At 49.1% G+C, this 20,303-nt stretch overlaps 1 protein-coding gene across 1 annotated transcript in view; it reads right to left on the bottom strand.

Annotated features, from left to right (window-relative positions):
• The window catches only part of CDS2 (CDP-diacylglycerol synthase 2), an 86,453-nt gene that overhangs the window by 47,108 nt on the left and 19,042 nt on the right, over positions 1-20,303 (bottom strand). Inside the window, exons 2-4 of the mRNA XM_038746466.1 lie at positions 14,051-14,181; positions 9,721-9,817; positions 5,121-5,218 (exon numbers count right to left, since the gene is read on the bottom strand). Of these exons, the coding sequence (XP_038602394.1) occupies positions 5,121-5,218; positions 9,721-9,817; positions 14,051-14,181 (326 nt within the window). The remainder of the gene's footprint in view (positions 1-5,120; positions 5,219-9,720; positions 9,818-14,050; positions 14,182-20,303) is intronic.

Genomic DNA, 20,303 nt, shown 5'->3' with positions numbered 1-20,303 from the left:
TACCTGCCCGCACCGCAGAGATGGAGGGGGGAAAAACGATAAGAATAATAATAAAAATAATTGCGGGATAATCATAATAATTCAGTCAGTCAGTCGTATGGATGGGGAAAAACAATAAGAATAATAATAATAATTGCGGCATAATCGCAGGAAGTACCTGCCCGCACCGCAGAGATGGGGGGGGGGGGGGAAATAATAAGAATAATAATAATAATTGCAGCATAATCATAATAATTCATTCAGTCAGTCAGTCGTATAGATTCGCACACAGCAGGAAGTACCTGCCTGCACCGCAGAGATGGGGGGGGAAAAACAATAAGGAAAATAACAATAATAATTGCGGCATAATCATAATTCATTCAGTCAGTCAGTCATATAGATGGGGGAAAAACAATAAGAATAATAATAATAATTGCGGCATAATCGCAGGAAGTACCTGCCCGCACTGCAGAGATGGGGGGGAAAAACAATAAGGATAATAATAATAATTGCGGCATAATCATAGTAATTCATTCATTCAGTCAGTCATATAGATTCACACACAGCAGGAAGTACCTGCCCGCACCACAGAGATGGGGGGGAAAAAACAATAAGGATAATAATAATAATAATTGCGGCATAATAATAATAATTAATTCATTCAGTCAGTCGTATAGATGGGGGAAAAACAATAAGAATAAGAATAATAATTGCGGCATAATCGCAGGAAGTACCTGCCCGCACCGCAGAGATGGGGGGAAATAATAAGAATAATAATAATAATTGTGGCATAATCATAATAATTCATTCATTCAGTCAGTCATATCGATTCACACACAGCAGAAAGTACCTGACCGCACCGCAGAGATGGAGGGGGGAAAAAATGATGATGATAATAATAGTAATAATAATAATAATTGCGGCATAATCATAATAATTCATTCAGTCAGTCAGTCATATCGATTCACACACAGCAGGAAGTGCCTGCCCGCACCACAGAGATGGGGGGGAAAATAATAAGAATAATAATAATAATTGCAGCATAATCATAATAATTCATTCATTCAGTCAGTTGTATAGATTCACACACAGAAGGAAGTACCTGCCCGCACCGCAGAGATGGGGGAGGGGAAAACAATAAGGATAATAATAATAATTGCAGCATAATCATAATAATTCATTCAGTCAGTCAGTCGTATAGATGGGGGGAAACAATAATAATAATAATTGTGGCATAATCATAATAATTCATTCATTCATTCAGTCGTTTAGATTCACACACAGCAGGAAGTACCTGCCCACACCGCAGAGATGGGGGGGGAAAAACAATAAGGATAATAATAATAATTACGGCATAATCATAATAATTCATTCAGTCAGTCAGTCGTATAGATTCACACACAGCAGGAAGTACCTGCCCACACCGCAGAGATGGGGGGGGACGGGACGGGGGGACAATAAGGATAATAATAATAATTGTGGCATAATCATAATAATTCATTGTCAGTCAGTCGTATGGATGGGGGAAAAACAATAAGAATAATAATAATAATTGAGGCATAATCGCAGGAAGTACCTGCCCGCACCGCAGAGATGGGGGGGAAAAATAATAAGGATAATAATAATAATTGCGGCATAATCATAATCATTCATTCAGTCAGTCAGTCGTATTGATTCACACACACCAGGAAGTACCTGCCCGCACCGTAGAGATGGGGGGGAAAACAATAATAATAATAATAATAATAATAATAATAATAATAATAATAATTGCGGCATAATCATAATAATTCATTCATTCAGTAGGTCGAATAGATTCACACACAGCAGGAAGTACCTGCCCGCACTGCAGAGATTGGGGGGGAAAAGCAATAAGGATAAGAATAATAATTGCGGCATAATCATAATAATTCATTCATTCAGTCAGTCGTATCGATTCACACACAGCAGGAAGTACCTGCCCGCACCGCAGAGATGGAGGGGGGGAAAATGATAATATTAATAATAATAATTGTGGCATAATCATAATAATTCATTCAGTCAGTCGGTCGTATCGATTCACACACACCAGGAAGTACCTGCCCGCACCGTAGAGATGCGGGGGAAAACAATAATAATAATAATAATAACAATAATTGCGGCATAATCATAATAATTCATTCATTCAGTAGGTCGAATAGATTCACACACAGCAGGAAGTACCTGCCCGCACTGCAGAGATTGGGGGGGAAAAGCAATAAGGATAAGAAGAATAATTGCGGCATAATCATAATAATTCATTCAGTCAGTCAGTCGTATCGATTCACACACAGCAGGAAGTACCTGCCCGCACCGCAGAGATGGAGGGGGGAAAAATGATAATATTAATAATAATAATTGTGGCATAATCATAATAATTCATTCAGTCAGTCAGTCGTATCGATTCACACACACCAGGAAGTACCTGCCCGCACCGTAGAGATGCGGGGGAAAACAATAATAATAATAATAATAATAATAATAATTGCGGCATAATCATAATAATTCATTCATTCAGTAGGTCGAATAGATTCACACACAGCAGGAAGTACCTGCCCGCACTGCAGAGATTGGGGGGGAAAAGCAATAAGGATAATAAGAATAATTGCGGCATAATCATAATAATTCATTCATTCAGTCAATCGTATAGATTCACACACAGCAGGAAGTACCTGCCCGCACCACAGAGATGGGGGGGGGGGAGCAATAAGGATAATAATGATAATTGCGGCATAATCATAATAATTCATTCAGTCAGTCAGTCGTATAGATTCACACACAGCAGGAAGTACCTGCCCGCACCGCAGAGATGGGGGGGGGGATAAGAATAATAATAATAATTGTGGCATAATCATAATAATTCATTCATTCATTCAGTCGTATAGATGGGGAACAATAAGAATAATAATAATTGTGGCATAATCATAATAATTCAGTCAGTCAGTCAGTCGTATAGATGGGGAAAACAATAAGAATAATAATAATAATTGTGGCATAATCACAATAATTCATTCATTCAGTCGTATAGGTGGGGGAAAACAATCAGAATAATAATAATAATTGTGGCATAATCATAATAATTCATTCGTTCAGTCAGTCATATAGATGGGGAAAACAATAAGAATAATAATAATAATTGTGGCCTAATCATAATAATTAATCAATTAATTCAGTCGTATAGATGGGGGAAATCAATAATAATAATAATAATTGTGGCATAATCATAATAATTCAGTCAGTCAGTCAGTCGTACTTATTGAGCGCTTACTGTGTGCAGAGCACTGGACTAATCAATCAATCAATCGCATTTATTGAGCGCTTACCGTGTGCAGAGCACTGGACTAATCAATCAATCAGTCGTATTTATTGAGCGCTTCCTGTGTGCAGAGCACTGGACTAAGCGCTTGGGAAGTCCAAGTTGGCAACATATAGAGACGGTCCCTACCCAACAGCGGGCTCGCAGTCTAAAAGTCCAGTAAGCGCTTAATCGATACGACCGAACGAATGAGTGAAATACTGAGGGAGCAGTTGGGGGGCATAGAAGGTGGAGGGCATTCATCCAGCCAGTCGTATTTGTTGAGCGCTTCCTGTGTGCAGGGCACTGGACTAAGCGCTTGGGAAGTACAAGCTGGCAACATCTAGAGACGGTCCCTACCCAACAATGGGCCAGATGGGGTTGGGTACAGGCCTGGAATGCCCCCAATCCCTCTGCCCATCCGCCAGGCTCGCTCTCTTCCTCCCTTCAAGGCCCTACTGAGAGCTCACCTCCTCCAGGAGGCCTTCCCACACTCAGCCCCTTCTTTCCTCTCCCCCTCGTCTCCCTCTCCATCCCCCCATCTTACCTCCTTCCCTTCCCCACAGCACCTGTATAGATGTATATACGTTTGTACATATTTTTTTTTACTCTATTTATTTATTTATTTTACTTGTACATATCTATTCTATTTATTTTATTTTGTTAGTATGTTTGGTCTCTGTCTCCCCCTTTTAGACTGTGAGCCCACTGTTGGGTAGGGACCGTCTCTATATGTTGCCAATTTGTACTTCCCAAGCGCTTAGTACAGTGCTCTGCACATAGTAAGCGCTCAATAAATACGATTGATGATGATGATGATGATGTATATATGTTTGTACATATTTATTACTCTATTTATTTATTTATTTTACTTGTACACATCTATTCTATTTATTTTATTTTGTTAGTATGTTTGGTTTTGTTCTCTGTCTCCCCCTTTTAGACTGTGAGCCCACTGTTGGGTAGGGACTGTCTCTAGTTGTTGCCAATTTGTACTTCCCAAGCGCTTAGTCCAGTGCTCTGCACATAGTAAGCGCTCAATAAATACGATTGATTGATTGATTGATTCCCCACAGAGCCTGTATATATGTTTGTACATATTTATTACTCTATTTATTTATTTTACTTGTACCTATCTATTCTATTTCTTTTATTTTGTTAGTATGTTTGGTTTTGTTCTCTGTCTCCCCCTTTTAGACTGTGAGCCCACTGTTGGGTAGGGACTGTCTCTAGATGTTGCCAATTTGTACTTCCCAAGCGCTTAGTCCAGTGCTCTGCACATAGTAAGCACTCAATAAATACGATTGATTGATTGATTCCCCACAGAACCTGCATATATGTCTGTACATATTTATTACTCTATTTATTTATTTTACTTGTACCTATCTATTCTATTTCTTTTATTTTGTTAGTATGTTTGGTTTTGTTCTCTGTCTCCCCCTTTTAGACCGTGAGCCCACTGGTGGGTAGGGACCGTCTCTAGATGTTGCCGACTTGGACTCCCCAAGCGCTTAGTCCAGTGCTCTGCACCCAGTAAGCGCTCAATAAATACGATTGAGTGAATGAATGAGTGATTGAGGAAGTGATGCCAATTGCCCAAGGTCACCCAGCAGTCATGCCGGGAGTCGAACCCATTCATTCATTCATTCAGTCGTGTTTATTGAGCGCTTACTGTGTGCAGAGCACTGTACTGAGCGCTTGGGAAGTCCAAGTTGGCAACCTATTGATTGATTGATTACAAGTCGGCAACAGAGGGAGATGATCCCGACCCAACGACGGGCTCCCGGGAGGGGTCCTTCGTTCCCCGCCCGCCACCGCCGGCACTTACCAGCTTAGGGTCCTGAACCAGGGCAGCTCGTACGAGTGATAGACGTTGTAGCCGATGGTGATGATCTCATGGAAACATTTAATCTGGACACACATCACCTGCAATAATAATAATAATAATAATAATAATAATAATAATGGCATTTATTAAGCGTTTACTATGTGACAAGCACTGTTCTAAGCGCTGGGGAGGTTACAAGGTGATCAGGTTGTCCCACGGGGGGCTCACAGTCTTCATCCCCATTTTCCAGATGAGGGAACTGAGGCCGAAAGAAGTGAAGTGACTTGACCAAAGTCCCACAGCTGACAAGTGGCAGAGCCGGGATTTGAACCCATGACTTCTGACTCCAAATCCCGGGCTCTTTTCACTGAGCCACGCTGCTTCTATATGTGTGTGCAACACACACACACACACAAACAGAAACGGACCCCCCCACATCTGCCCTCGGCTCCTTTAATCATGTTACAAAGCCGCATGGGGGGCAGAGGGTCATGGGTTCTAATCCCGCCTCCGCCACTGGGTGACCCCGGGAGAGTCGCTCGACTTCTCTGGGCCTCAGCGACCTCATCTGGAAAATGGGGATGGAGACCGTGAGCCCCACGTGGGACGGGGGCTGTGCCCAACCCCATCTGGCCCATTGTTGGGTAGGGATTGTCTCTATTTCTTGCCGAAGTGTACTTCCCAAGCGCTTAGTACGGTGCTCTGCACACAGTCAGCGCTCAATAAATACGACTGAATGAGTGAATGAATGAATGAATGAATCCACCCCGAAGTGTACTTTCCAAGCGCTTAGTAAGGTGCTCTGCACACAGTCAGCGCTCAATAAATACGACTGAATGAGTGAATGAATGAATGAATGAATCCACCCTGAAGTGTACTTTCCAAGCGCTTAGTACGGTGCTCTGCACACAGTCAGCGCTCAATAAATATGACTGAATGAGTGAATGAATGAATGAATCCACCCCGCACTGTACTTTCCAAGCGCTTAGTACAGTGCTCTGCACACAGTCAGCGCTCAATAAATACAACTGAATGAGTGAATGAATGAATGAATCCACCCCAAAGTGTACTTTCCAAGCGCTTAGTACGGTGCTCTGCACACAGTCAGCGCTCAATAAATATGACTGAATGAGTGAATGAATGAATGAATCCACCCCGCACTGTACTTTCCAAGCGCTTAGTACAGTGCTCTGCACACAGTCAGCGCTCAATAAATACAACTGAATGAGTGAATGAATGAATGAATCCACCCCAAAGTGTACTTTCCAAGCGCTTAGTACGGTGCTCTGCACACAGTCAGCGCTCAATAAATATGACTGAATGAGTGAATGAATGAATGAATCCACCCCGCACTGTACTTTCCAAGCGCTTAGTACAGTGCTCTGCACACAGTCAGCGCTCAATAAATACGACTGAGTGAATGAATGAATGAATGAATCCACCCTGAAGTGTACTTTCCAAGCGCTTAGTACGGTGCTCTGCACACAGTCAGCGCTCAATAAATACCACTGAATGAGTGAATGACTGAATGAATCCACCCCAAAGTGTACTTTCCAAGCGCTTAGTACAGTGCTCTGCACACAGTCAGTGCTCAATAAATACGACTGAATGAGTGAATGAATGACTGAATCCACCCCGAAGTGTACTTTCCAAGCGCTTAGTACAGTGCTCTGCACAGTCAGAGCTCAATAAATACGACTGAGTGAATGAATGAATGAATCCACCCTGAAGTGTACTTTCCAAGCGCTTAGTACAGTGCTCTGCACACAGTCAGCGCTCAATAAATACGACTGAATGAGTGAATGAATGAATGAATGAATGAATCCACCCTGAAGTGTACTTTCCAAGCACTTAGTACGGTGCTCTGCACACAGTCAGCGCTCAATAAATACGATTGAATGAGTGAATGAATGAATCCACCCCAAAGTGTACTTTCCAAGCGCTTAGTACGGTGCTCTGCACAGTCAGCGCTCAATAAATACGACTGAATGAGTGAATGAATGAATGAATCCACCCTGAAGTGTACTTTCCAAGCGCTTAGTACGGTGCTCTGCACACAGTCAGCGCTCAATAAATACGATTGAATGAGTGAATGAATGAATCCACCCCAAAGTGTACTTTCCAAGCGCTTAGTACAGTGCTCTGCACACAGTCAGCGCTCAATAAATACGACTGAATGAGTGAATGAATGAATGAATGAATGAATGAATCCACCCTGAAGTGTACTTTCCAAGCGCTTAGTACGGTGCTCTGCACACAGTCAGCGCTCAATAAATACGATTGAATGAGTGAATGAATGAATCCACCCCAAAGTGTACTTTCCAAGCGCTTAGTACGGTGCTCTGCACACAGTCAGCGCTCAATAAATATGACTGAATGAGTGAATGAATGAATGAATGAATCCACCCCGCACTGTACTTTCCAAGCGCTTAGTACAGTGCTCTGCACAGTCAGCGCTCAATAAATACGACTGAATGAGTGAATGAATGAATGAATCCACCCTGAAGTGTACTTTCCAAGCGCTTAGTACGGTGCTCTGCACACAGTCAGCGCTCAATAAATACGACTGAATGAGTGAATGAATGAATGAATCCACCCTGAAGTGTACTTTCCAAGCGCTTAGTACAGTGCTCTGCACACAGTCAGCGCTCAATACAACTGAATGAGTGAATGAATGAATGAATGAATGAATCCACCCTGAAGTGTACTTTCCAAGCGCTTAGTACAGTGCTCTGCACACAGTCAGAGCTCAATAAATATGATTGAATGAGTGAATGAATGAATGAATCCACCTCGAAGTGTACTTTCCAAGCACTTAGTACAGTGCTCTGCACACAGCGCTCAATAAATACGACTGAATGAGTGAAGGAATGAATGAATCCACCCCGAAGTGTACTTTCCAAGCGCTTAGTACGGTGCTCTGCACACAGTCAGCGCTCAATAAATACGACTGAGTGAATGAATGAATGAATCCACCCCGAAGTGTACTTTCCAAGCGCTTAGTACAGTGCTCTGCACACAGTCAGCGCTCAATAAATACGACTGAATGAGTGAATGAATGACTGAATCCACCCCGAAGTGCACTTCCCAAGCGCTTAGTACAGTGCTCTGCACACAGTCAGAGCTCAATAAATACGACTGAGTGAATGAATGAATGAATCCACCCTGAAGTGTACTTTCCAAGCGCTTAGTACAGTGCTCTGCACACAGTCAGCGCTCAATAAATACGACTGAATGAGTGAATGAATGAATGAATGAATGAATGCACCCTGAAGTGTACTTTCCAAGCGCTTAGTACGGTGCTCTGCACACAGTCAGCGCTCAATAAATACGATTGAATGAGTGAATGAATGAATCCACCCCAAAGTGTACTTTCCAAGCGCTTAGTACGGTGCTCTGCACACAGTCAGCGCTCAATAAATATGACTGAATGAGTGAATGAATGAATGAATGAATCCACCCCGCACTGTACTTTCCAAGCGCTTAGTACAGTGCTCTGCACACAGTCAGCGCTCAATAAATACGACTGAATGAGTGAATGAATGAATCCACCCTGAAGTGTACTTTCCAAGCGCTTAGTACGGTGCTCTGCACACAGTCAGCGCTCAATAAATACGACTGAGTGAATGAATGAATGAATCCACCCCAAAGTGTACTTCCCAAGGGCTTAGTACAGTGCTCTGCACACAGTCAGCGCTCAATAAATACGACTGAATGAGTGAATCAATCAATCAATCGTATTTATTGAGCACGTACTATGTGCAGAGCACTGTACTAAGCGCTTGGGAAGTACAAATTGGCAACATATAGAGACAGTCCCTACCCAACAGTGGGCTCACAGTCTAAAAGACTGTGAATGACTGTGAGTGAATGACTGAATGAATCCACCCCAAAGTGTACTTTCCAAGCGCTTAGTACAGTGCTCTGCAGTCAGCGCTCAATAAATATGACTGAATGAGTGAATGAATGAATGAATGAATGAATCCACCCCAGCGCTTACTACAGTGCCTGGCACATAGTAAGCGCTTATCAGTGCTTCGCACATAGTATGTGCTTAACAAATGCCATCATCATTATTATCATTATTATTACCAAATCAAGCGATTATTATTGTTATTATTATTATTATGTGCGAGGCGAGGGGCCAGTTGGGGGGTCCCCCCATCCAGTGAGCCCCGGGACAGGGGGCGGAGTTCTGCGGCTGTCCAGAAGGGGGCCCTATCCCTCCCACCGGGGGGATATTGCCCAGCCCCATTTTACAGATAGAGAAACTGAGGTACAGCGAAGTGACTCATTCATTCATTCACTGAATCGTATTTATTGAGCACTTACTGTGTGCAGAGCACTGGACTAAGCGCTTGGGAAGTCCAAGTTGGCAACATAGAGAGACGGTCCCGACCCAACAGGGGGCTCACGGTCTAGAAGGACTCACCCGCGGTCACACGGCATCATCAATCGTATTTATTGAGCGCTTACTGTGTGCAGAGCAGGCTCACGGGACCGGGCCAGACTCGAACCCGGGACCTCCGGCTTCCAGGGGCGGGGGAGAGGGGGGGTCCAGTCTGGCTGACCGACCGGTGGTGGGAGGGGAGTCACTTACGATGACCATGAGCACCAGGGGTCCCAGGTAGATGATGACGAAGAAGAAGCCGATCATGGCCAGCGTCAGGATGCCCCGAACCCACCAGTTCTTCCACCTGCGTCCGCGGGGGAGAAACCACCGGTCAGAGCGGGGGCCTGGGAGTGTGTTAATATGTTTTGTTTTGTTGTCTGTGAGCCCGCTGTTGGGTACGGACCGTCTCTATAGGTCGCCAACTTGGACTTCCCAAGCGCTTAGTACAGTGCTCTGCACACAGTAAGCGCTCAATAAACACAACTGAATGAATGAATGAATGAATGGGTTCGACTCCCGGCTTAGCCCCTGGGTGACTTTGGGCAAGTGGCATCACTTCCTCAATCATTCATTCATTCATTCAATCGTATTTACTGAGCGCTCACTGTGTGCGGAGCACTGGACTAAGCGCTTGGGAAGTACAAGTCGGCAACCTATAGAGACGGTCCCTACCCGACAACGGGCTCGCGGTCTAGAAGGGGGAGACGGGCAACAAAACAAGTAGACAGGTGTCAATACCGTCAGAATAGAATTATAGCTATAACACATCATTAATAAAATAAATAAAATAGTAAATATGTCCAAGTAAAATAAATAGAGCAATAAATCTGTACAAACATACATACAGGTGCTGTGGGGAGGAGAAGGAGGTAGGGAGTAATGAGGGATCCGGGGCGGGGGTCAGTCTCTGGATAACAGGGGGAGTCGGGACACGCAATAATGTGGTATCCTGGGTGGGGATCGCTCTCTGGATAATGGGGAAGGGGGGTTCGGCTTCTCCCAATCGAGGGATGTGGGGTGGGCATCGCTGTCACGTTACCCTAATGGAGGTGGGGAGAGCCGGGGAGAGCTGAGGAGGAGGGATGAGGGGGGGAGGATGAAGATGGATGAGGAGGGATAAAGAGGGCAGCTGAGGAGGGATGAAGAGGGATAAGGAGGAGAGCTGAGGAGGAGGGCTGAGAAGGGATGGAGAGGGATGAGGAGGGATGAAGAGGGATAAGGAGGAGAGCTGAGGAGAAGGGCTGAGGAGGGATGGAGAGGGCTGAGGAGGGAGGAAGAGGGATAAAGTGGAAGGATGAGGAGGGATGAAGAGGGATAAGGAGGAGAGCTGAGGAGGAGGGCTGAGGAGGGATGGAGAGGGCTGAGGAGGGAGGAAGAGGGATAAAGTGGAAGGATGAGGAGGGATGAAGAGGGATAAGGAGGAGAGCTGAGGAGGAGGGCTGAGGAGGGATGGAGAGGGATGCGGAGGGAGGAGGAGGGATGAGGAGGGATGAGGAGGGATAAGGAGGAGAGCTGAGGAGGAGGGCTCAGGAGGGATGGAGAGGGATGAGGAGGGAGGAAGAGGGATAAAGAGGAGGGATGAGGAGGGATGAGGAGGGATGAAGAGGGATGAAGAGGGATAAGGAGAAGAGCTGAGGAGGAGGGCTGAGGAGGGATGGAGAGGGATGAGGAGGGAGGAAGAGGAATAAAGAGGAGGGATGAAGAGGGATAAGGAGGAGAGCTGAGGAGGAGAAGGGCTGAGGAGGGATGGAGAGGGTTGAGGAGGGGTGGGCTGTTGAAGGAGAGAAGGGAGGTGAGGTAGGAGGGGGCGAGGGGATGGACAGCCTTGAAGCCCAGGGTGAGGAGTTTCTGCCTGATGCGCAGATTGATTGGTAGCCATTGGAGAGTTTTGAGGAGGGGAGTAACAGGCCCAGAGCGTTTCTGGACAAAGACAATCCGGGCAGCAGCATGAAGTATGGATTGAAGTGGGGAGAGACACGAGGATGGGAGATCAGAGAGAAGGCTGGCGCAGTAGTCCAGACGGGATAGGAGGAGAGCTTGAAGGAGCAGGGGAGCGGTTGGGTTGGAGAGGAAAGGGCGGATCTTGGCGATGTTGCGGAGCTGAGACCGGCAGGTTTCGGTGACGGCTTGGATGTGAGGGGTGAACGAGAGAGCGGAGTCGAGGATGACACCAAGGTTGCGGGCTCGTGAGACGGGAAGGCTGGTAGTGCCGTCAACGGAGATGGGAAAGTCAGGGAGAGGGCAGGGTTTGGGAGGGAAGACAAGTTCAAAATAAATAAATAAAGGGATGAGGAGGGATGAAGATCGGTAAAGAGGAGAGCTGAGGAGAGATGAGGAGAGCTGAGGAAGAGGGCTGAGGAGGGATGAAGAGGGATAAGGAGAGCTGAGGAGGGATGGAGAGGGATGAAGAGGGATAAGGAGAGCTGAGGAGGGATGGGGAGGGATGAAGAGGGATGAGGAGAGCAGAAGAAAGTTGAGGAGAGCAGTGGAAAGCTGAAGAGACCTGGGGAGAGCTGAGGAGAGTTGAGAAGGGCTGAGGAGAACTGAGGAGAGCAAAGGAAAGCTGAGTCCAGCTGAGGAGGCCTGAGGAGAGCAGTGGAGGACCGAGGAGAGCAAAGGAAAGGTGAGGAGGCCGGAGGAGAACGATGGAGGGCTGAGGAGGAGAGCTGTAGCCGGCTGAGGACAGCTGAGAAGGGCTAAGGAGAGCAATGGAGGGCTGAGGAGAGCAAAGGAAAGATGAGGAGGCCGGAGGAGAGCAGTGAAGGGCTGAGAAGGAGAGCTGAGGCCGGCTGAGGAGGCCGGAGGAGAGCTGAGGAGAGCAATGGAGAGCTGAGGGGAGCAAAGGAAAGGTGAGGAGGCCAGAGGAGAATGATGGAGGGCTGAGGAGGGGAGAGCTGAGGCCAGCTGAGGAGAGCTGAAGAAGGCTGAGGAAGAGAAGACAGCTGAGGTTGGCTGAGGAAAGCTGAGAAGGGCTCAGGAGGGCAATGGAGGGCTGAGGAGAGCAAAGGAAAGGTGAGGAGGCCGGAGAAGAAGAGTGGAGGGCTGAGGAGGAGAGAGCTGAGGCCGGCTGAGGAGGCCAGGGGAGAGCAGTGGAGGGCTGAGGAGACCTGAGGAGAGCTGAGGCCGGCTGAGGAAAGCTGAGAAGGGCTGAGGAGAGCAATGGAGGGTCGAGGAGAGCAAAGGAAAGGTGAAGAGGCCGGAGGAGAACAGTGGAGGGCTAAGGAGGAGGGCTGAGGGAGCTGAGAAGGGCTGAGGAGAGCAATGGAGGGCTGAGGAGAGCAAAGGAAAGGTGAGGAGGCCGGAGGAGAGCAGTGGAGGGCTGAGGAGAGCAAAAGAAAGCTGTGGAGGCTGGAGGAGAACAGTGGAGGGCTGAGGAGGAGAACAGTGGAGGGCTGAGGAGGAGAGAGCTGAGGCCGGCTGAGGAGGCCAGAGGAGGCCGGAGGAGAACAGTGGAGGGCTGAGGAGGAGAGCTGAGGAAAGCTGAGAAGGGCTGAGGAGAGCAATGGAGGGCTGAGGAGAGCAATGGAAAGCTGAGAAGGGCTGAGGAGAGCAATGGAGGGTTGAGGAGAGCAAAGGAAAGGTGAGGAGGCCGGAGAAGAACAGTGGAGGGCTGAGGAGGAGAGAGCTGAGGAGAGCTGAGGCCGGCTGAGGAAAGCTGAGAAGGACTGAGGAGAGCAATGGAGGGCTGAGGAGAGCAAAGGAACGCTGAAGAGGCCGGAGGAGAGCAGTGGAGGGCTGAGGAGACAGCTGAGGCCGGCTGAGGAAGAGACAGCTGAGGCCAGTTGAGGAAAGCTGAGAAGGGCTGAGGAGAGCAATGGAGGGCTGAGGAGAGCAAAGGAAAGCTGAAGAGGCCAGAGGAGAGCAGTGAAGGGCTGAAGAGGAGAGCTGAAGCCGGCTGAGGAGACTGGAGGGCTGAGGAGACAGCTGAGGAGAGATGAGGAAGAGAGAGCTGAGGCCGGCTGAGAAGGGCTGAGGAGAGCAATGGAGGGCTGAAGAGGAGAGCTGAAGCTGGCTGAGGAGACTGGAGGGCTGAGGAGACAGCTGAGGAGAGATGAGGAAGAGAGAGCTGAGGCCGGCTGAGGAGAGCAATGGAGGGCTGAGGAGAGCAAAGGAAAGCTGAGGAGGCCGGAGGAGAACAGTGGAGGGCTGAGGAGGAGAGAGCTGAGGCCGGCTGAGGAGACAGGAGGAGAACAGGGGAGGGCTGAGGAGGAAAAGTGAGGAAAGCGGAGAAGGGCTGAGGAGAGCAATGGAGGGAGCCGCTTGTCAGCTGTGTGACTTTGGGCAGGTCACTTCACTTCTCTGGGCCTCGGCTACCTCATCTGTAAAATGGGGATTAAGACTGGGAGCCCCCCGTGGGACAACCTGATCGCCTTGTAACCTCCCCAGCGCTCAGAACAGTGCTTTGCACATAGTTACCGCTTAATAAATGCCATCATTATTGTTATTGAGGAGAGAAAAGGAAAGGTGAGGAGGCCGGAGGAGAACAGTGGAGGGCTGGCCGGCTGAGGAGAGCGATGGAGGGCTGAGGAAGGCCTACCTGGAGGACAGGTTGGAGAGGGCCCTGTTGAGGACCTCGGGCGTGTCGTCCCCCGGGGCCGGGGCGGACGGTTGCCCCGCCTGACCCTCGCCATCCGACGCCGTCTCTCCATCCACCCGCGGCTCCGGCTCCTGGGGGGGCAGAAAGATGGCCGGTGGCACCGGAGTCCCGGCCAGCGTCCGGCCTGCCCCGTCAGCGCTGGGTGGGTGGGGATTTAGGGAGTGATGATGATGATGGTATTTATTAAGCGCTTACTATGTGCCAAGCACTGTTCTAAGCGCTGGGGTAGATACAAAGTAATCAAGTTGTCCCACGTGGGGCTCACAGACTTTATCCCCATTTGACAGGTGAGGGAACTGAGGCCCAGAGAAGTGAAGTGACTGGCCCGAAGTCCCACAGCTGACAGTTGGCGGAGCCGGGATTTGAACCCGTGACCTCTGACTCCAAAGCCCGGGCTCTTTCCACTGAGCCACGCTGCAGGGAGGTCGAGCATCGACGCCCACGCCGGCCCCGGCTGACACGCCAAGTCTCCTCAGGCCCGGGCCGGGCCCGCCGAGATCTCTCCACGCCGTCCTCTGCCCGTCAGTTGTATTTATTGAGCGCTTACCGCGTGCACAGCACTGTACTAAGCACTTGGAAAGTACAATACAGCGATAAAGGGAGACAATCCCTGCCCGCAAAAGGCTCCAAGTCTATAGGATGGGGAGATGGACATCAATACATTCATTCATTCATTCAATCATATTTATTCATTCATTCATATTTATTGAGAAGCAGCGTGGCTCAGTGGAAAGAGCCCGGGCTTTGGAGTCAGAGGTCACGGGTTCAAATCCCGGCTCCGTCCCTTGTCAGCTGTGTGACTTTGGGCAAGTCACTTCACTTCTCCGGGCCTCAGTGACCTCATCTGTAAAATGAGGATTAAGACGGTGAGCCCCCCGTGGGACAACCTGATCACCTTGTAACCTCCCCAGCGCTTAGAACAGTGCTTTGCACATAGTAAGCACTTAATAAATACCATCATTATTATTATTATTATTGAGCGCTTACTGTGTGCACGGCAATGTACTAAGCGCTTGGGAAGTACAAGTTTGGCAACATATAGAGACGGTCCCTACCCAACAACACGCTACGAGCAAACAGGCATCAACAGAAATAAATTAAATGACAGACATATAATTATTATTATAAATGACAGATATATTCATTCATTCAATCGTATTTATTGAGCGCTTACTGTATGCAGAGCACTGTACTAAGCGTTTGGGAAGTACAAGGTGGCAACATATAGAGACGGTCCCTTCTCAACAACAGGCTACGAGCAAACAGGCATCAATAGAAATAAATTAAAAGACAGACATATAATCATTATTATAAATGACAGATATATTCATTCATTCAATCGTACTTATTGAGCGCTTACTGTGTGCACAGCAATGTACTAAGCGCTTGGGAAGTACAAGTTGGCAACATATAGAGACGGTCCCTACCCAACAACAGGCTACGAGCAAACAGGCATCAATAGAAATAAATTAAATGACAGACATATAATTATTATTATAAATGACATATAATTATTATTATAATTACGATGGCATTTATTAAGCACTTACTCTGTGCAAAGCACTGTTCTAAGCGCTGGGGAGGTTACAAGGTGATCAGGTTGTCCCACGGGGGGCTCACAGTCTTCATCCCCATTTTCCAGATGAGGGAACTGAGGTCCAGAGAAGTGAAGTGACTTGCCCAAAGACACCCAGCTGACATATGGCGCGGCCGGAATTTGAACCCATGACCTCTGACTTCAAAGCCCGGGCTCTTTCCACTGAGCCACGCCGCTTCTCAGCTATATACGTAAGTGGGGTGGGGAGGGGAGCGAGGGGGGAGAGCCAACGAAGTGAGTCAGGGTGAGGCGGAAGGGAGGAAAAGGGGGGCTTAATCTGGGAAGGCCTCCTGGAGGAGGTGAGCGCTCAGTAGGGATTTGAAGGGAGGAAGAGAGCGAGTTTGGAGGATGTGCGGAGGGAGGGAATTCCGGGCTGGGGGTCGACGGCGGGACGGGAGAGAACGAGGCCCGGTGAGGAGGTGAGCGGCCGCAGAGGAGCGGAGGGTGCGGGATGGGATGGACAAGGACGGAAGGATTGATAAATACAATCAATCGCATTTATTGAGCGCTTACTGTGTGCAGAGCACTGGACTAAGCGCTTGGGAAGTCCAAGTTGGCAACATATAGAGACGGTCCCTACCCAACAGTGGGCTCACAGTCTAAAAAGTGGGCTCACAGTCTAAAAGTCTTGAAGCCGAGGGTGAGGCGTTTTTGCTTGATTTGTAGGTTGACAGGCAGCCACTGGAGATTTTTGAGGAGGGGAGTGACATGCCCACAGCGTTTCCGTAGAAAGATAATCCGGGCAGCAGAGTGAAATATAGACTGAAGCGGAGCGAGACAGGAGAATGGGAGGTCAGAAAGGAGGCTGATGCGGATGTGTTTGAGGGGGGTTGGACTCTCTGAACTTTACTGTTTGGGGGGAAAAAAATAAACCGTAAAATAATGCTAATAATAATAATGGTATTTTTTAAGCGCTGACTACGGGCCAAGCACTGTTCTAAGCGCTGATCAGATACAAGCTGATCAGGTTGTCCCCTGTGGGGCTCCCAGTCTTAATCCCCGTTTCCCAGATGAGGTCACTGAGGCAGGAAGAAGTGAAGTGGCTTGCCCAAGGTCACGCAGCAGACGAGGGGAGGAGCCGAGGTTAGAACCCACATCCTCCGACTCCCAAGCCCGGGCTCTTTCCGCTAAGCCTCGCTGCTTCTCAATAACTTACGTCATTTACGTGCATATCTGTCATTTTATTGATTTCTATTGATGTCTGTTTATTTGTTTTGATGTCTGCCTCCCCCACTGGGCCCTAGAGTGGGAGCGCGTTGTGAGCAGGGATTGTCCCTCTTTATTGTTGCATTGTACTTTCCCCAGCAGTTAGTACAGTGCTCTGTGCGCTTAATAAATGACTGAATGAATGTTGAACTGAATGACCGAATGAATGATGAGGCCTTCTGGGAAATGCAGCTCCTGCCCTGGCCCTCCCAGCCCTGGGACCACAGGTGTCTGAGGTTGGGGGGAAGGGGACCGGGGGGCTGGAGGCCCAGGGGGACGGAGAGCCAGGGGGATGGAGAGCCAGAGGGACGGGGGCAAGGGGGCCAGAGAACCAGGGGTCAGAGAGCCAACGAGCCAGAGAGCCTGGGGGCCAGAGAACCAGGGGTCAGAGAGCCAGGGGGTCAGGAGGGCCAGAGAGCTGGGGGACCAGGGGGCCAGAGAGCCGGGGGGCCCGAGAGCCGGGGGGCCAGAGGGTCAGGGGACCAGAGGGTCAGGGGACCAGAGGGTCAGGCGGCCAGAGGATCAGGCGGCCAGAGGGTCAGGGGTCAGAGAGCCGGGGAGCCAGACAGCCAGGGATCCAGAGAGCCAGAGGGTCATGGGGCCAGAGAGCCAGGGGGTCAGGGGGCCAGAGAGCCGGGGGGTCAGGGGGCCAGAGAGCCGGGGGGTCAGGGGGCCAGAGAGCTGGGAAGCCAGAGAGCCATGGGGCCAGAGAGCCAGAGGGCCAGGGGTCAGAGAGCGAGAGGGTTAGGGGGCCACAGAGTCAGAGGGTCAGAGAACCAGCGAGCCAGAGAGCTGGGGGGGGGGGGGGGGGGGGGGCAGAGAGCCAGGGGGCCAGAGAGCCGGGGGTCAGAGAGCCAGAGGGTCAGGAGGGCCAGAGAGCTGGGGGGCCAGAGGGTCAGGGGGCCAGAGAGGTGGGGGTCAGAGAGCTGGGGGTCAGAGACCCGGGGAGCCAGACGGCCGGGGATCCAGAGAGCCAGAGGGTCACGGGGCCAGAGAGCCGGGGGGTCAGGGGGCCAGGGGGCCAGAGAGCCAGAGGGCCAGGGGTCAGAGAGCCAGAGGGTCAGGGGGCCACAGAGCCAGAGGGTCAGGGGGCCACAGAGCCAGAGGGTCAGGGGGCCACAGAGCCAGAGGGTCAGAGAACCAGCGAGCCAGAGAGCTGGGGGGGCCAGAGAGCCGGGGGACCTAAGAACCGGGGGTCAGAGAGCCAGAGGGTCAGGAGGGCCAGAGAGCTGGGGGACCAGGGGGCCAGAGAGCCGGGGGGCCAGAGAGCCGGGGGGCCAGAGAGCCAGGGGGCCAGACAGCCAGGGATCCAGAAGGTCACGGGGCCAGAGAGTTGGGGGGTCATGGGGCCAGAGAGCCGGGGGGTCAGGGGGCCAGAGAGCCAGGGGGCCAGGGGGCCAGAGAATCGGGGGGTCAGAGAGCCAGAGGGTCAGGGGGCCAGAGAGCCAGAGGGTCAGTGGGGCAGAGAGCCGGGGGGCCACAGAACCGGGGGGTCAGGGGGCCAGAGACCCTGGAGGCCAGAGAGAGGGGGGGCCAGAGATCCAGAGGGACTGGGGGCCAGAGAGCCGGGGGGGGGGCAGAGAGCCGGGGGGCCAGAGAGCCGGGGGTCAAGGGGCCAAAGAGCTGGGGGGGCCAGAGAGCCGGGGGGGGGGGGGGGGGTCTGATGTGGATGCTTGGATGTGGCTCTATCTATAATTCTATTTATTCCTAGCAATGCCTGTCGAATTATTTTGATGTGTGCATATCTATCTATAATTCTATTTATTCTCCTTATTTCTATCGATGCCCTCTGACGTGTTTTGATGTGGATCTATCTACAATTCTATTTATTTCTATTAATGCCTGTTGACTTCGATGTGTACATATCTATTAGTCTATGTATTTCTATCGATGCCCTTTGATTTGTTTCGATGTAGATCTAACGATAATTCTATTTATTTCTATCAATGCCTGTTGACTTACTCTGATGTGTACATATCTATTATTCTATTTATTTCTATCGACGCCCTTTGACTTGTTTTGATGTAGACCTATCGATAATTCTATTCATTTCTATCAATGCCTGTTGACTTACTTTGATGTGTACATATCTATTATTCTATTTATTTCTATCGACGCCCTCTGACTTGTTTTGATGTAGATCTACCTATAATTCTATTTATTTCTATCAATGCCTGTTGACTTACTTTGATGTGTACATACCTATTGTTCTATCTATTTCTATCGATGCCCTTTGACTCGTTTTGATGTAGATCTATCGATAATTCTATTTCTATTAACGCCTGTTGACTTTGATGTGTACATATCTATTATTCTATTTATTTCTATCGGCGCCCTTTGACTTGTTTAGATGTAGCTCTACCTATAATTCTATTTATTTCTATCAATGCCTGTTGACTTTGATGTGTACATATCTATTATTCTCTTTATTTCTATCGATGCCCTTTGACTTATTTCGATGTAGACCTATCGATAATTCTATTTATTTCTATCAATGCCTGTTGACTTACTCTGATGTGTACATATCTATTATTCTATTTGTTTCTATCGATGCCCTTTGACTTGTTTCGATGTAGACCTATCGATAATTCTATTTATTTCTATCAATGCCTGTTGAGCCCAGCATGGGCAGGGATTGCCTCTGTTGCTGAATTGTCCTTTCCAAGCGCTTAGTACAGTGCTCTGCACACAGCAAGCGCTCAGCATGGCTCAGTGGAAAGAGCCCGGGCTTGGGAGTCGGAGGTCGTGGGTTCTAATCCTCCCTCCGCCACATCAGCTGGGTGACTTTGGGCAACTCACTTCACTTCTCTGGGCCTCACCTGGAAAATGGGGATGAAGACCGTGAGCCCCACGTGGGACAACCCGATGACCTTGCTTAGAACGGTGCTTTGCACATAGTAAGCGCTTAATAAATGCCATCATTATTCATTCATTCATTCAATCGTATTTATTGAGCGCTTACTGTGTGCAGAGCACTGTACTGAGCGCTTGGGAAGTCCAAGTCGGCAACATCTAGAGAGAGTCCCTACCCAACAGTGAGCTCACAGTCTAGAAGGGGGAGACAGGCAACAAAACAAAAGACCACAGCGCTTAGAACAGTGCATGGCACATAGTAAGCGCTGAACAAATACCATCACTACTTCTAGGAGGCCTTCCCAGACTGAGCCCCCTCCTTCCTCTCCCCCTCCACCTCCTCCCCATCCCCCCCCGCCTTACCTCCTTCCCCTCCCCACCGCACCCGTATATATGTTTGTACAGATTTATTACTCTATTTTATTTGTACATATTTATTCCATTTATTTTATTTTGTTAATACGTTTCGTTTTGCTGTCCGTCTCCCCCTTCTAGACTGTGAGCCCGCTGTTGGGTAGGGACTGTCTCTAGATGTTG

The sequence above is a fragment of the Tachyglossus aculeatus genome, chromosome 5 (assembly GCF_015852505.1).
Source record: "Tachyglossus aculeatus isolate mTacAcu1 chromosome 5, mTacAcu1.pri, whole genome shotgun sequence".
NCBI classification, from domain to species: domain Eukaryota; kingdom Metazoa; phylum Chordata; class Mammalia; order Monotremata; family Tachyglossidae; genus Tachyglossus; species Tachyglossus aculeatus.
The sequence above is the reverse complement of the archived record's forward strand: the minus strand, read 5'-3'. Positions and strand labels throughout refer to the sequence as shown.